The sequence below is a fragment of the Cyprinus carpio genome, chromosome B5, assembly GCF_018340385.1.
Source record: "Cyprinus carpio isolate SPL01 chromosome B5, ASM1834038v1, whole genome shotgun sequence".
In the NCBI taxonomy this organism is placed as follows: Eukaryota; Metazoa; Chordata; class Actinopteri; order Cypriniformes; family Cyprinidae; genus Cyprinus; species Cyprinus carpio.
In genome coordinates, this window is record NC_056601.1 from 19832934 (window position 1) to 19848855 (window position 15922).

General features: G+C 36.7%; 1 protein-coding gene across 2 annotated transcripts in view; it reads left to right on the plus strand.

The window, feature by feature from the left end:
• Positions 1-251: 251 nt before the first annotated feature.
• Positions 252-15922, plus strand: part of LOC109062165 (pappalysin-1-like) — a 73875-nt gene continuing 58204 nt past the window's right edge. For both annotated transcript variants that reach the window (XM_042724802.1, XM_042724803.1), the window contains exons 1-2: positions 252-856; positions 6442-7513. In XM_042724802.1, the coding sequence (XP_042580736.1) occupies positions 475-856; positions 6442-7513 (1454 nt within the window). In that variant the 5' untranslated portion in view covers positions 252-474. The remainder of the gene's footprint in view (positions 857-6441; positions 7514-15922) is intronic.

Below are 15922 nucleotides of genomic sequence, written 5' to 3' on the forward strand. Positions count from 1 at the left end.
GCCACTGCCCCCCTTCAAACACTCGTCCATGGACGACTAGAGTTGTGCATGCGATGTGTTTGAGCAACGCGTTTTTGCCAAGTTTATTTGAAATGCGGATGAAGAAAAAGTGAAAGGGAAATGATTTTGACCTCTCCACACTGATTGATTACTCAGTCATCCCTGCAGTTTAATGGGATCTATTCAATTGGGAAGGTGGAGCACTTGGGTGAATTAACATATTCCTTTCCCCCCCCTCAATCTGTGTTGAAGTGTCTTTGAAAGGGGCAAGGAAAGGGGGTCGTGGCTTAACATTATAAAGGAAAAAATAAGACAGCATTGCCGTCTTGGTTGGTGTTGAATACGCGTCTTGACAGGCTTTTGTAAAAGCAAAAGACCGGGAGAGATCTCCAAAGACGAGCGCTAGCCTATTTAGTATTTTGAAATCATCAAATCCCCTATCCATTGACAAAAATCTCTTCTCTCCACTTGAAAATGAAACTTTTGCCCATTTGCACTTGGCTCCTATGCCTTTTGCTTTTTATCGTGTGCTTGGGATCTGAGTGTGGGACTCCACGGCGAATTGTGAGGTCTAAAAGAGACTTGGTACGCATCAGGGAAGCCAGAAGTACCTTCCCAGGACCTTGTGCCACACGCCTGCCTCGGGGCAAACGCTCACTTCCCGGGATAGATCGGCGCTCCCCTCGCCTGTCACAGGCGGGGGAAAGCAGCCCAGGTCGGCGGAGGGCTGTTTACTTTACCGGTCGAGGAGACCAACTGCGTCTGAAACCCAATGCAGAGGTGCCAAGGGGTAATTTCACCCTGGAAATGTGGATTAAACCTGAGGGTGGGCAGCGCTCTCCAGCTGTTATCGGAGGTTTGCTTTGCTTAATTATGACTTGCATTATATTCACTGCAGAAATCTTTCATAGTGTAGACTAACTGCAGCATGCCCGCGCTTCATAAATCACCTCCAGTGTGCGAATAGTTGCATAAACACTTGCCACTAGCACTTCTTTATATCACTTTCACTATTTATAAGCTAACGCGAGCATGTACTGAGAATAGTTGACAAATAACCAATCTTTATGGATGCGACTTTACTCTTGTTGTTTGCTAGCAAAAGAAAAACTCTCTTGCATGCGGTTGGCAGATGCAACTTTAGGTTGCATCTTGTAGTTTTAACGTTGCCGATTTAAACTGCCTTTCTAGTTATTGATCTTTGGGGTGATGTGGAGTAAAGCACCTCGTATCGTAACCCAAATATCGTATTTATTGGTGTGCTATTTAAGTCATGGCGTTTAAAGATTTTGATTTGTTTATTTATTATTATTTTACTTTTTAAAAAAAAAATCTTTAAAACTGCATTTTAAAGTGTCTGCGGGAAAGAAAAAAAAACATCTGTATATTTGTGTGTATGATGCTGTATGATTAAGGGTCTGTGTCAGAAATCGCTTAAACAAATACGTCATCCCTTTGATGCATAGGCTACAGTGTTCCTTACGTGCTTTGCTCTGCACTAAATAGCCTACTACATATATACCCTATATACCAGACACTACAGCGGGTGCTTATTTTTCTTTAGTCTTTAAGTATGCCTGTTTATAATTATATTTGACTGTAAAATGTGCTTTGAAAGTATGCACGTACCACTAACGAAGCGCTTGTAGTTTACAATCGAATATTGAATTATTGAAAAATCTCTATTTACGCATATTACGCATTATTCTTATGGGGATGGAGTAGCATAGGTGGGCGTGTTAGTTGCTCGGTTGTATTATCTTTTTTTTTCTTCAAACAAATCTATGTGATTTTTTTCCCCCCATCCCTTTTCCAGCCAACAGAGAGCGTAATACCCGTGGAGTCGGTTTATGAATCCTGCGTGCACCCCGTGAACCCCTATAGCACGCAGTTTTGTGCGAACATAAACGAAAATGTACTGTAATGATATACAAATCAAATCGTTTTTATGATCTCTCTAAATTGCTTGGTAGTCACTGAAAGGCTAAATAAAATGCTGTTTTTGAAAATAGCTAATATGTAAAGGGACAGTTTTGATAGCCACAGTTACCAAACTCCCTCCTAGTTTTTCTCACATGGATGTCATTAGAAATCTACAAAAGAACCATATGCTTAGTTCTTATTTTCACAAATATTATAGACAAAAAGGCTTACATACAAGTCTTAGATTTAAAATGTTCACTTTATTGAGCCCGGGGATGTGAAAATATTATAAAAAATAAAATAAAAAAAAAAAAAAAAATATAATATATATATATATATATATATATATATATATATATATATATATACACACAAACACACACACACACACATATATATATATATATATATATATATATATACATATATATATATAATTAGTGAGTCATGCACATGCAGTTCAGTGATAGATTTCAAGATACATGATTTAAATTGCAAATTGTAGACTGAGGACATTGCAAATTAATGTAATTATATACAGTTTGGGTACATCGTCTTTAAATAAGCTTTATATCTCCAGAGAGCTGCATGATAATGGATTGATTGAATACATCTTGTCAGTGAGTCATCTAAAATTAGTCCACTCCTCTGTCCTCAAAATGATCTCCTTAGTCACAGTAACGTTAAGAAGCAACGAGGGGGCGCTGGCAGAGTTTATATAGCTTCTCCAACTGTGCATCTAATAGTATTGTTCAGCAAATTTCGTTTTAAACAAAGCATTAAATGTTTGCGGTCCGTCCAAGTTGTGGCCCTTGTATATCTGCTGTCAGGTTTTAACCCACAAATATGTGCTGTTTTGGAATCAGGATTCTTCAGGTATAGGATTATGAGAAGGAAATGCTTTAAGTGTCAGTCCAGATGGAGGAAGCTATAAAATTAGTGCCTTGTCCATCCTTTCTTCAAGTGGTTTTGTTATTGCTTGTTCTTGTAAAGATATTACAGCCCCTTGCCACAAAACATCATGGAACGGGCTCCTGGTTTCAGTCAATCAGATCCTCAGACATAAGAGTGCACAGAAAGGCGCCGAGCCTGTTCTCAGACAGATTACATTTTTACTAGAGGTTTTACAGTATGTCTGCTGACGTAAGGCGGCAACTGTTCGTCTGAAGTTGTACACAGTCTGATTTTAAATGTAAATTCATACATTTTGCATTTCACTGTTGTCATTGAGGTCTCTGTGTAGTACACAGTGGGATGGGATATTTTATGGCACATTACAATAACTTAATAAGCACCCCATAAAACTGTCAATAGCACCACTTAGAGGTTTGTAATTATGGCCATAAAAATTTAAATATTCAATTATCATGTTACTAAGCAGGATGATTTATGTTTGGTTGTTAACAGATATTTCATGTTTCTACAATGGTAAAAGATACTAAATGCATTAATATATATATATATATATATATATATATATATATATATATATATATATATATATATATATATATATATATATATATAGGCTATTAAAAATATAGCAATAAATACAAATTCTATATAAATGTAAAATATTTATGTGCATATATGATAGAAATTCATCTTTGTTAATAAAAATACAACTGTTCCTTGTTAGTTCATGTAAGCTGAGGCCCATAAAATAATATTAACAATATTAATGTTAACAAATGGAACCTTATTAAAGTGTTACATATTGTTCTGATAAATAACATTTTGTCTTAATAATACTGTGGGAGTGGAAATATAAAAAATATGTTTGCACATTAAAAGGATATATTGACCCTATATCTAACATAAAATGAGTCAACAACTCATCAACTAAGAAAATTCACTATATCCATACAGATGTTTTAATACAAGTATAGACAGGTGTATATACATTTTTCCAAACAGCTGCTGCACTTGTCTTTCATTTCGTAATGCTCACTTTGTAGTGCACTGTCCATGGTGCTGGATACTGAGATTGAATGAACTCAAAATGGATGCTTTTTTGAAATATTGGAAAGGATTAGAAGGAACGCCATATTCGGCACGAGGAGCTATCTGCATTAATTTCCAAAATTACATTTTAACTTCAGCATGTACTTAGTTTAATGACTGGACTGATTTCATAAAGTAAGTTAATTTGCAAAGCAAGCAGCATTTGCGTTTGTGTGCAAGACTTTTTCCCCACACTGTTGATCATACATGAGTATTTAATGCATTATCTCAGTTAGAGCTGTGTAGGGTATTTATTATGCACTGATGGTTTTAATGAAATCTCAATTGTGATCAATATAAAATTAGCATTTTCTAGTGCATCCATCATTCACTGAACCCCATCCCTTTCCCTACACTGAGCCCCTTGCATGTCTAAACTTCGGTGCTGGCAAGAAATGTACCTGTTTGTTATTTCCCACTTAGTGGTCTCATTCCAGGATTTCACAGATTGTAATTTCCTCAGTTTTATGGCACAATTTATTTTTATAGATGCTGGCAGTGGTTCTGCTGGCAGCCTACAAGTGAGAGGGAAGTACATGCTCCTGTCTGCTCTTTAGTAAGGCGCTTCCGAATGAATGATCTCTTTAAAGTGGTCAGTCCTAGCGGTCAAAAGATCCTCATGCATTCAGCTTCAGTAAATGGATTGAAGCAGTTCGGGTTAAATGTGTTTCCCTGTTGCAGAGGCATGTGTAAATTTGGAGTTATGTTACATAGTGTAAGTAGTAATCTAGCATAGTAATATTTTCCTCTGTAACACTTTACTGCTTATTCGCCTTAACTGAGTTTCACCAATTACCTCTTAACAAACACACTTCTCTCAGCTCTGGGAGACGAGAGACTTCCTCATGCAGAAGACAGAATGAGGGTTACAGTTCCTCACTGTCTGTCTTCGACTTCAGGTTTCATGCTCAGCAACTCGCTGGATTAAGCAGCACTGCTTGTGTGGATTTGTAGGACTTGTTTGATTCAGTTTAAATGAAATGTAATACTTAAAAATGTAGAATATGCCCTATATCTGATTTCTGCATTATTGAAATACAGCAATTCCTATGAAATCCGCTTTTACGCACTCGATTATGAAGGACGTGTACCCATTAAATGTTTGAATACGTTTCCTTCTGTAGCTCAGCACATGGTTTCCAAATGAAACAGGAAGAAAGGGTTTTAGAGCCCCTATCATAATACGGACTGTGCCGAAAAAGGACCATTTTTGATTTCAAACATCCCTACTGCTGAGGCACATTTCAAGAAAATAGACTGAAAATTCAAGTAACCTTTGCTCTGTTGATACAAGACCACACTGTCTGGGCCTGATTGCTTGCAGATGCTTTTTTGTAGGCCTGTAGTCCTTGGGCTGGACTGTTGCAATGATTTGATCATGGGAACCACGTTGTGTTCCCCATTTTTCTGGACAAACACATACAGTTTTTCGTCACTCTCCGCATTAGGCTGCACTAACTTACGTCTGTGGTGTTGCGTCAGTCAGTTTGCTGAACTACTACTGTGCACCTTTCATTATACTTCTGGATGAATCAATATGTGTTATTTGTTTCTAGCATTTATTGACCAGAAAACCTGATAAAAGATATAAAAGTCTAAAAAACACAATAAAAAAACTGCAATTCAAAGTTAAATTTACTGATCAGAAAGGTTTAATATTTAGGGATATGAAAAAATATAAATATATGTATATATATATATATATATATATTATATTGTTTTTTGAAAGAAATTGATACTTTTATTCAGGAAGGATGCATTTAATTGATCAAAAGTGACAGGAAAGATGAACTTTCTACACGTCAAAACCCTAAAATGTATCACATGTATTTTCACAAAAATATTAAGCAATTGTTTTCAACATGATAATAATGAAAGATGTTTTTGAGCACCAAATCAGCATATTAGAACAATTTCTGAAGAATCATCTGACACTGCAGACTGAAAATTCAGCTTGGCCATCATAGGAATAGATTACATTTTCAAGTGTATCAAAAAAGAAAATAGTTATTTTAAATTGTAATAATATTTCACAATATTACTGTGTTTACTGTATTTAAAGAAATGCAGCCTTGGTGAGCATAAGAGACTTCAAAAAAAAAAACTTTTAATAAGTCTTACTGACCACAAACGTTTGAATGGCAAAGAAATAAAGTTAAATAAATGAAATAAAGTTTTACGATTTTGAAAAAAATACAAAGTAACATTTTGATGAAAATGAATAAGAAATATATACAATTTCTGTCACTAATTAGTCAGATGTTCATGTTTCAGTTGGATCTTTTTGGATGATCTCAAAACATGCTGGAGAACATGAAGATCAGATTTTACATGTGGAGTTCACAGTGCTTGAAAACATCTGTCATTAAAGCAACACTAACATCAGATACTGTAAAATCCTAAAATTCATGTACATTTTTCCATTTTCATTTAAATTGTGTTGGTTTTTGGACCACACTGTACATAATTCTCTGCTGCTTCTTCTTCTATCTAATACCTGTCATCTTTCTACAGGTCTCTATGATAAATGCTTCTACGCATCCAGCGACAGAGGATGGTTACTTGGCATCAAAGCAGTCAGCGACCAAGCCAACCGTGACCCTCGTGTCTTCTTCTCCCTCAAGACAGACCGAGCTCACAAGCTCACCACAATCACCTCCAATGCACCCTACATTCCCAATCAATGGTCACACGTGGCCATCACCTACAATGGTCTCTTCATGAAGCTGTATGTAAATGGGGCGCAGGTTGCTGTAAGTCGAGATCAATCCGGTGAGATTTTTAGCCCCCTTACCAAGAAGTGCAAGGTGCTCATGATCGGTGGCAATGCATTAAACCACAACTACAGGGGAACGATGGAACACTTGAGCTTGTGGAATCGGGCTCTGAGCCAACGTGAGATCATCAGATACATGGGTCACAGTTTGGGTCAGTTTGGTGACCTCTCTCAGCTGGTCATCCATGAGAACTTCGAGAACATGTCAAAACGGTGGCTGACGGTGAAAGATGGCAGTTTCCCCCGGTTGGAAGACTCAGACCGGAGCCTGGAGGCTGTCCTCAGTGATGCTGCACTGAAACCTCCACCTTGCGGACAGACTGTGTGTGACAATGTGGAAGTGATTACAAACTACTACCAGCTCTGGAGCTTCCGCAAACCCAAGACGGTGCGCTACCGAGTGATAAACGTTTACGACGATGATGGACGGTGGCCGACGATTACAGACCACCAGATCAACCTTCAGCACCAGCACTTGAACAATGCTTTCCGTGTCTACAACATTTCCTGGGAGCGCACCATTCACAACGTATACAACTCGTCTTTACGTAACCGCCTAATACTGGCCAACTGTGATATCAGCAAAGTGGGTGATGAAGAGTGCGATCCAGAATGTAACCACACTCTTACTGGCTTTGACGCCGGATACTGTAAGAGGCAGAGTGCACGCTGCCCCGAATACAAGCAGGGGAACGGGGTTTGTGACCCAGAGTGTAACTGGGACAATTTCTATTACGATCATGGGGACTGCTGCAACCCCAACATCACTGATGTCACCAAGACCTGCTTTAATCCTGCATCACCCCACAGGTAATTCTCAACTTCTATTTCAAACCTATTCAGTGACACACAGAATGTTGAAAACAGATTAATTAGTTCAGTTATGCATTAAACATGCAAATAACAGACTATATCCAATACAGCTTAACACTGCAAAGCCTGACATTCAAAATAAAGGAGCAGTTTATTTAAAACAACATCTGATAAAGATTGCATGGCTCATATAGTATGATATACAGTAGGTGAAAATGGAGCTCATACTCAATTTTTTTAGAGGCCCAAACTGAGCAACAATATGTAATTTGGTGCAGTTGCTGATATTTATATGGCCAGAAATTATTTTGAAATTGTGATAACTCATAATATAGTTCAGTCATTGCAACAGTGTAGCAAACTACTTAGATAAAACTCATAATAATATCAATTGTTGCGCTATATCTCCCAATAATATGTCTAAGTAAGATGCTGTTTAAATGCTTCATGCTGTAGTTTTAATTGTATTGCAGTGATGGTTGAAAGATAATATAAATATAAATAAAACAAATGCAAATATATTATAAATAAACGTCCTTCAAAAGCCTTTAGTATCATATGTCACTTAATTCCAGTTATTCTAAAAATGATGCATGGATCAAGTAAACGTAAGTTGCTTCAGTGTTCATCTTGATTACTAACAATATAAAAGTTATTTTTAAGTTAAGTTTATGAAAATCATTAAAGATTTCACAGCAAAAAGACATGAACCGTGACCTGAAAGGGAAAAATTTTTGAATTATAGGCCTACTAAATGACCTTTTACTTGCAAAAAAAAGTAAAAACGATCAAGATTGTCATAATTTAGAGACCTTAGAAATGTGTGTACTAAATATGATACTGTAGGCTTTATCAGCTTAAGATGCTTTTTTAATTTGTTAATATTATCTATTAATTTATTAAAAAATACTTTAAAATTTATTTTTTTGGTGGGGGGGGGGCATAAATTCAAACATTTCAGGATGTCATAATAATAATAAAAATAAAAATAAACCTTGTCAAAAGAATGACATTGACATTGCTTTGTTATGGCAAGGCTAGATTATCTCAGGCTGTAAAATATCATTTGGTGTAAATCCCCAAAAATGATGATATTTATGAACAAATAATATATAAAAACGTTTTGCGTAAAATGTTTACAAGTAATTTAAGGTGTTACTTGATGGGTACACCACATAACATTTTTACAATCGTTAACTTAGAACTTTTGTTATAAATGTTATGAAAGTTAAAACCATATGAATTCAACATGAATCATACAACTTGATTTAAAGATAAACCTTTCTTTATCTTGGACACTCTTGTTTCTCATTGACCCATGCACAACAGTTTTTTTCATCTTCATAGCTGTTTAAAGATTTTGGAAATACCAGACACTAACTCTAGGGCACTATAATTTTCATTCCTATGTGTGAAGCTTTCAGCTTTTTTAATTTTGTTCCATTAATGTATTATGACTTGAAGTCCTAAAAACATCTTAACTGCTGAACCAGAGTCAGAGTTCTGGAGCATGAATTAACATATACAGGGATGGATGCAGTTTGAGGGACAGTAAAACACGGTGAAGGATGAGTCTCGGCCCTATGGTTTGGTGTGTCTGTACTAGTGAGTTTCAGGCCTGTTTTTGTGTGTTTCATGTGTCCCTGGTGTCCATTTTGGCACCGAATCAGAGCTCGGCAACCAATCACGTTTTACTCTGTGGGTGAAATGAATTACTCTCGTGGTGACCAGATGTGAAGACTGAGGAGATTCTAGACATAGTTCTCCTTTTTTGTAAGCTTATAAAAGTGATTTGATAGAGAGTAACTAGGAATGGAAACTATGTCCCCCTGGACAAACAGAAGAGCCAATCACAGCTTAGAGCAGAATCTACAGCTCTATTACTTACAGCATTAGAGACTCTTCTGGGAGCCTTGCTCAGGAAAAATAACCTTCCAGAAATATGTTGAGGTTGTGGGGGCACTGGATACTGTTGGGGTAAAGCTCTGTATTTGTTCTCTGGATGGTGAGATCTCCTTTTTCAGCAACAGTTCCTGTAGCCATACACACTCTGCAAGACATACAGTGGGGTTCAAAAGTCTGAGGTTACACTGACAATCTTTGATTCAAAATTGAATTTAAATCTGGAAATAAAGTTTTAAAATGTGTGTGTGGGGGGGGGGGGGGGATAAACCAAGGAATGTTACAAATAATGCGTATACGTTATAATAAATAAATGTATGATTCTTCACTTCTCTTGACCATTTATCAAGTACATTTGTGACATTGTGTTACAGTCATGTTTTTTTAGTTTCATTATCATGGATTTTTAGGTTGTTTCACATCACCTTCCTGCTTCCTTTATTCTAGTTTCCCCTCACTCATCAGTATCATGGACAATCATTAATCAGCACACCTGTTCACCTTTTAGTTATCTCTGTGTATTTAAGTTCCTCTGGGTTCACTTCTCAGTTTTTTGGTATTGTTTGTACTATGTACACTGTTTCAAAGCTTGGCGTACATTTTGGATTACCTTCTGTTGCTTTCTTTAATAAACTCTGTTTTATTTTACTTTGGATTCATCTACCTCATCTGTTAGGACATTACATATTGATCATATGACTTAATACTGGAGAACATAATCATGCGGTTTGATCATTTGCAGGTCAGTGCAGCTTGTTTCTGCCACGGGATTAAAAAAAAAAAAAAAAAAAAAAAAATTTATCTCACAATTCAGACTTTTTTTCTAGCAATTCTCAGAAAGTCAAAACTGTGAGATATAAACTTGGAATTCAGAGGAATACAAGACAATTGTAAGATAAAAGTCACAATTACTTTTTTCTTTTTATTCCATGTCAGAAAAAAAAATAATTCTAAGAAAAATAGTCAGAGTCGCAAGATATGAACTTGAAGAATATGAATCTAGTGGCTTCTGAGTAAACTTGAATATATTGATCAAACTTAACTAGATTTTTCTGAGGCCGTAATTTTGCAAGATTTTTTTCACATATGAAATTTACAGTGATCTCATAATTCCCAGTTTACATCATAATTGCGGGAAAATTGTGAAGTAAAAGTCGCAGTTAAATGTGGGTTTTGTTATGTTCATGTTTTCATGTCTTTTATTTTGTTGGTCGTGTAACGATCAGTCCACTGAAGGTGAGCGTAGTGAGAACCCAAGTGCAGTTTATTTACAAGTGATCCAGAAATCCAAACATAATCCAAACAATAAACAAAGACTTGACTAGACTTAACTTGAACAGACTTGATGAGGCATGAACAGACTAGACTCACCGACAGCAGGTTACAACATCAATATACGATAGGGTACAATGGCAAAAACATGGCTACTTATAACAGACAATGATGGACACATGACATGAAAAAACCCATGGGGAACAAGGCACATGACTAAAACAACCAATGAGTAAACAGAACTGATAATCACATGACAAGACAATAGACCAATCAAAACATGACACAATGAACAAGAGGAACCAATAGCATGAAGACAAGAGGGCAAGGGAAGCATGACACAAACAGAAATCAAACAATAACAAAATAAAGACATGAAAACATGAACATGACAAAACCCAAACATGAAACCAAACCCACATTACATTAACTTTTTTCTCAATTACCTTGAATTCTACAGCAGAAACAAGTGTCCATTCAAATGGTTATAAAGTTCATGTTAACTTTTCCAATACAATGTATCACTTAAATTGCTGTGCTGATAATGTGTTTGGAATTAAAAAACTGTATTACATAAAGTATTTTCACAGGTGGACGTGTGAAACCCACTGTATGTCTGCAGCAGATTCTTGAAAGCAAAACTGCTGATTATCGTTTAATACAGTTTAGTGTATTTGATCAGAACTAACAAGGGTATTTAAGGACAACTATAGGGATCTGTTCCAGATTTTTTATTTTTTTTTTTTAAAAGAGAGAGATACATGTCAAGGTCCAAGATGAAAGTTTTATTCTCAGGAAACAGAAACTGAATGATTGCATATTCAGTATCTGTAAATCTGAACAAATTATATATAAAAGGCATCACTTACCTTTGAGAGGTTCTATAAATTAAAATATTGGTTCCAGGTTTGTAACCTCATTGAAATTGTGGTACTGCTTGCAAAATTGCACAATCATACTGCTTCCTGTCCGTCTGTGGTTACAGACCCTTAGTACACTGTATTTGTTTTTTAGTTGCCATAATTGTAGTTTGTCCTACTGACGTTTGTGTGTGTTCGTGTGTGAGATGAGACTAGAGCGTGTGGTCAAGCGGAGAGCACTACAGCTTGTTGCTTGTTTTGATTTGATTATGGTATGTCTGGAGAGCTTTGCCGAAGGCTGCATAACGAAGTGATTTGACATTCCTTTTTGATTGTACAAGAATGCTTGAACAAAGAGTTGTGCAAGAACAGAACAATGAAATCAAATGCTGTGGTGAATTTGTTTTTGCCTAAGACTCTTGCAGATGTTGCAGACAACTTTAAAATCTGCAACTTTCAACAGAACATCTGGGTTTTATTAACCTGTTTTTCATATCTGTATTCTTTTGGTAATCTTTGTATGTCATATATGTTTTAGCTAATAATAATTGAGTTGCCTTTTTCTTAAAGCAAATAGCTCAGAGACAGGTTACTATTATAAAGCAGTATTAGTTCTTACTAAGTCTTGCACTGCCAGAACTTCAGACTCCTTTAATTGGCTAAAAACCGCCCAAGATGATGTCTGACAGACATGTAAAGCAACCAATCACAGTTTGCTTTGTTTAGTATCATATTTAGGAGCGTGAAATTGTAAAGTATAAAGTAGCATATTTAGCATGAACTAAATGTATTTCAAATACAGTTTATTATATTTATTTTTCACTAGGAGCCACTGACCAATACATCACATGTTCTATATGCACTTTAAGCTGATGCATTTAAATGATACTTTTGGGTCACCCCGAGACTGCAGAGCTGGTGAGAGAAATGATGGTAGAGCGAGACAGTATAAAAATGAGTCAAGTCTGTATAATTGCATGAATCAAGACCCGTACATCTGGCTCATTTTCAAGCACTTCAGGCGAGCTCTCAGAGTCAAAAAGAGAGTGACATCATCGCTTCTTTAATCGGTTTTGGTTCAGACATTATGCAGATTTGATATAAACATAGTCGTCTCTACCTGAATTGACATGAATTTCAGGAATAAATTCAACTGAATTGCAGTATTAAGCTTAGGTGCAATGCTTTCACTGATCTCTGAGGATTCAAAGGTCACAACACAAGCAGGGAGAAAAGAAATGCATTGCTTTCCTAACAGCATATCTCGAGTGCATACTTGTTTGTCTCATAATAGTCAAAGGTATGTTGCTTCTGCTTTGCTCTCCAGCTTTATCCAGGGCTCTCTTGAAGAGGAGATCCAACTCTAATAATAAGAGTATCTCTACTAGCCCTGTTTAAGACTTCACTCTGCAGCACAATCTAAGCCACTCGGCTTGTAAACTAAGTCGGCTAATAGCCAGTTACCTTATCAAGGATTTGGACAGGAAAAGCACACTCTTAGCACCTTTTTTATTCTTCTGGAGGCTTGAGAAACCACCTGTCTACTCAAGTGGCAAACTAAAAACGCGATGGAGATCTCTCTCTCTCTTCATTGTATACAACGTCAGGCACACAACCACAGGGTCCAACCTCTGATGTTCAGAAGTAGGTTTGGATAAAGAGTTAAGCCCGGGGGGCAGAAGGATTTCCTCTTTTTAAACTGCAGCAATTAAATAGTCCTTTAACATGCCACTGTGAGTCCAGCTGATTCATTTGTGTGCAGAGCCCTTTTCATTGGGGACTTCCACTCCACCGCATTAACAGCACTGGACACACTTACTTGCAATGAACTAGTTTCAGAGCTTTAATTGTATTTCAAACATATTTGCCTTCTGAAATAAAGGGAGACATTTATGAGGACCAGATAATGCTGATGCTTTGTTGCAGTGTCAGTGTTTGTGTGTCTGGCTGTCTGCATCAAATGTGGTGGTACACAGCTCATGTTGAGTCAGCATGAATGTAGGCCTGGGGATACAGCTTTCAATATTCAATATCTCTATATTTATGTATTTGAAATAGCTCAAAGGGCTGATTTTTTTAAATCATTTTTTAAGGATAATATTTTTGAAACTGCCTGTTGCCACGTTTACAGATTTACAGTGTTTAATGCATAACACTAAGATCAAAGCAGATTTTTTTAGGGAAAATTTTATATCAATTATTTTTTCTTAGCTTACATTCACTCATAAAAAACAATGAAATATTATTTCCATTAAAACTTTTGTAAGGTAACACAAAGTTTCTTGGGGGAAAGTGAAGATTTGCAAGAAAGCAGTGAAATATATTTTCTCTCCCAATAATTTTTTATTTATTTATTTTTTCCCCAACCATGAACATGTCCCATTAGAGACTCCAAGGAGTAATTATATTTAATAGTTTTTATATACACATATATACACATAATAGTGCATATGTAGATTTGTGTAGAATGTAGATTTTTGGTGCAATAAAATTACAAAGCTTACTGTATAAGTAAACATCATGGGGGTAAAATAAAAATAAAATAAAAAAAATTATTAGTAGTGTAATAGATGACAGAAGGTGGAAGTAATGGAGGACATACTGTAGGAATAGACATTTCAGAAATGAATGTTTATAATGACTTTATGTCTCAGATGTACATACAGGAACATCCATACTAAAACTGTGACAGTGGTTGTTTACTGTGTTCTTTTAGTACAATATGTCCCATGTTTTATCTACTCTATTGCTTCATATATCAAACATCCCTTGTTTTCCGTAGACCTTGCATAAATGTATCCTCCTCTCTTCTAGACCCTTTTATGGTAACTGTCTGTGAATTATATTATTCCTGCAGAGGTCAGCTACAAATTATCCCACGAGCCTGTGAACTTCACGCCTGGTTGTGCATGATGCTAATTGTATATATATGATGATTGATCACTCCTCTTATGTACTTGGAGCTGATGAAAAGATCCATGAAAGGCTGAGAAAATTATAGCCCTCTCAGCCAACTGGTGAACACTGCCATGCCAACCCGCCCCGAGCAGCTCTACGCGAAACCACACTCGGTACATCTGGATGTAAGGCCGTCTTTACTGATTCAGATGAATAATACATGGGTGTAAATGGATGAAGCCATAATCACGCATTTAATAGGCATTAAATATAAATGCGTCAACACACCACTTGGAGCACTCTGAGTGCAGCCAGGCGGAACTGATCAGCAGTGACGTCTGTGCTTTTTTCCCCCCCCTTTTTTTTTTGCTTGTTTAATGGACAGCCTCCCCATGACACAAGCCTGTACTCTACATGTGGAGATGTGAACGGACTGGCTTCTTTTAAGACATCCTGGAAGACACTTTTGGCATTCTTAAAGATGATCACCTCCGAATGTGAGCCTAGTGATTCATTAGGTGGCTTCAAACGTTGTACTGCCAGTGTCACCCACTTCCCTACTCAGCAGAATCAGGAGAAAAAAGCCTCAAATGATCCTGAGCAGCATTGTGCAATACATGACCACTGATGCCTGCATACTTTGGCTGGACAGATGCATACTTTGGCCTGCTGTTTTTGTAGTAGGCCTACGTCCACATCTGATTCGTGTTGTGTTTTTGCAAGTGAGCCAGTGGATTAAACTTAATTGAACTCAGATTAGGTGGCTTTGACCTACAGTAGTGGAACTTTTATTAAAGCAGAGGCCTACGTTTTAAAAAACAAGTTCTTTTTGCACTTACTCTATAGCTGACTTATTTATCTCCCCATGAAACTCCCTGACCCCTTTTTCCCTTTCTGTACAGCCAAAAAGCCAGCCAAATATTTTCATAGGAAATAATGAAATTCCTGAAATTATTAGGAGGGAAACCTTATATCATCTGTTCTCCTTAGATTTGTCCCCTGAGCTGGCTTCCACGGTTTCACAAGCGAACGTCTGCCACCTTTTGATTCTGCCTAACAGTTTCTTTTCATTTTCCATTTTTGACTTTTTTTTTTATAAAAAGGTGATGTCATTTCAAGGTTTCCACTATATAGGTTTACTTTGGTGCATTTTCACTAGTCTGAGTCAAGAAAAACCAGTAAGATGCATGCTTATAAGTCAAAAAGTGAATGTTTCTTTACTGTGATCCTTGTAAGAATATGTATTCTGTTATGAGTTGTTTTCTGAATATGTGTGGAATGAAGCAGGTAATTTGAGGTCTGTACCACACAAGATGTTTCCACGCTGTGCTGCATCTCATTGGCAGCTGTGTTGGCTTGTAGCGCCACCACCACAACTAATCATCAATGTTCTGCCTAGAGAACATCACACTCTCTGCCATGTGTTTTTTTTTTTTTCATATTTGTGCAACATTATCACATCCCTGTCTTTCGC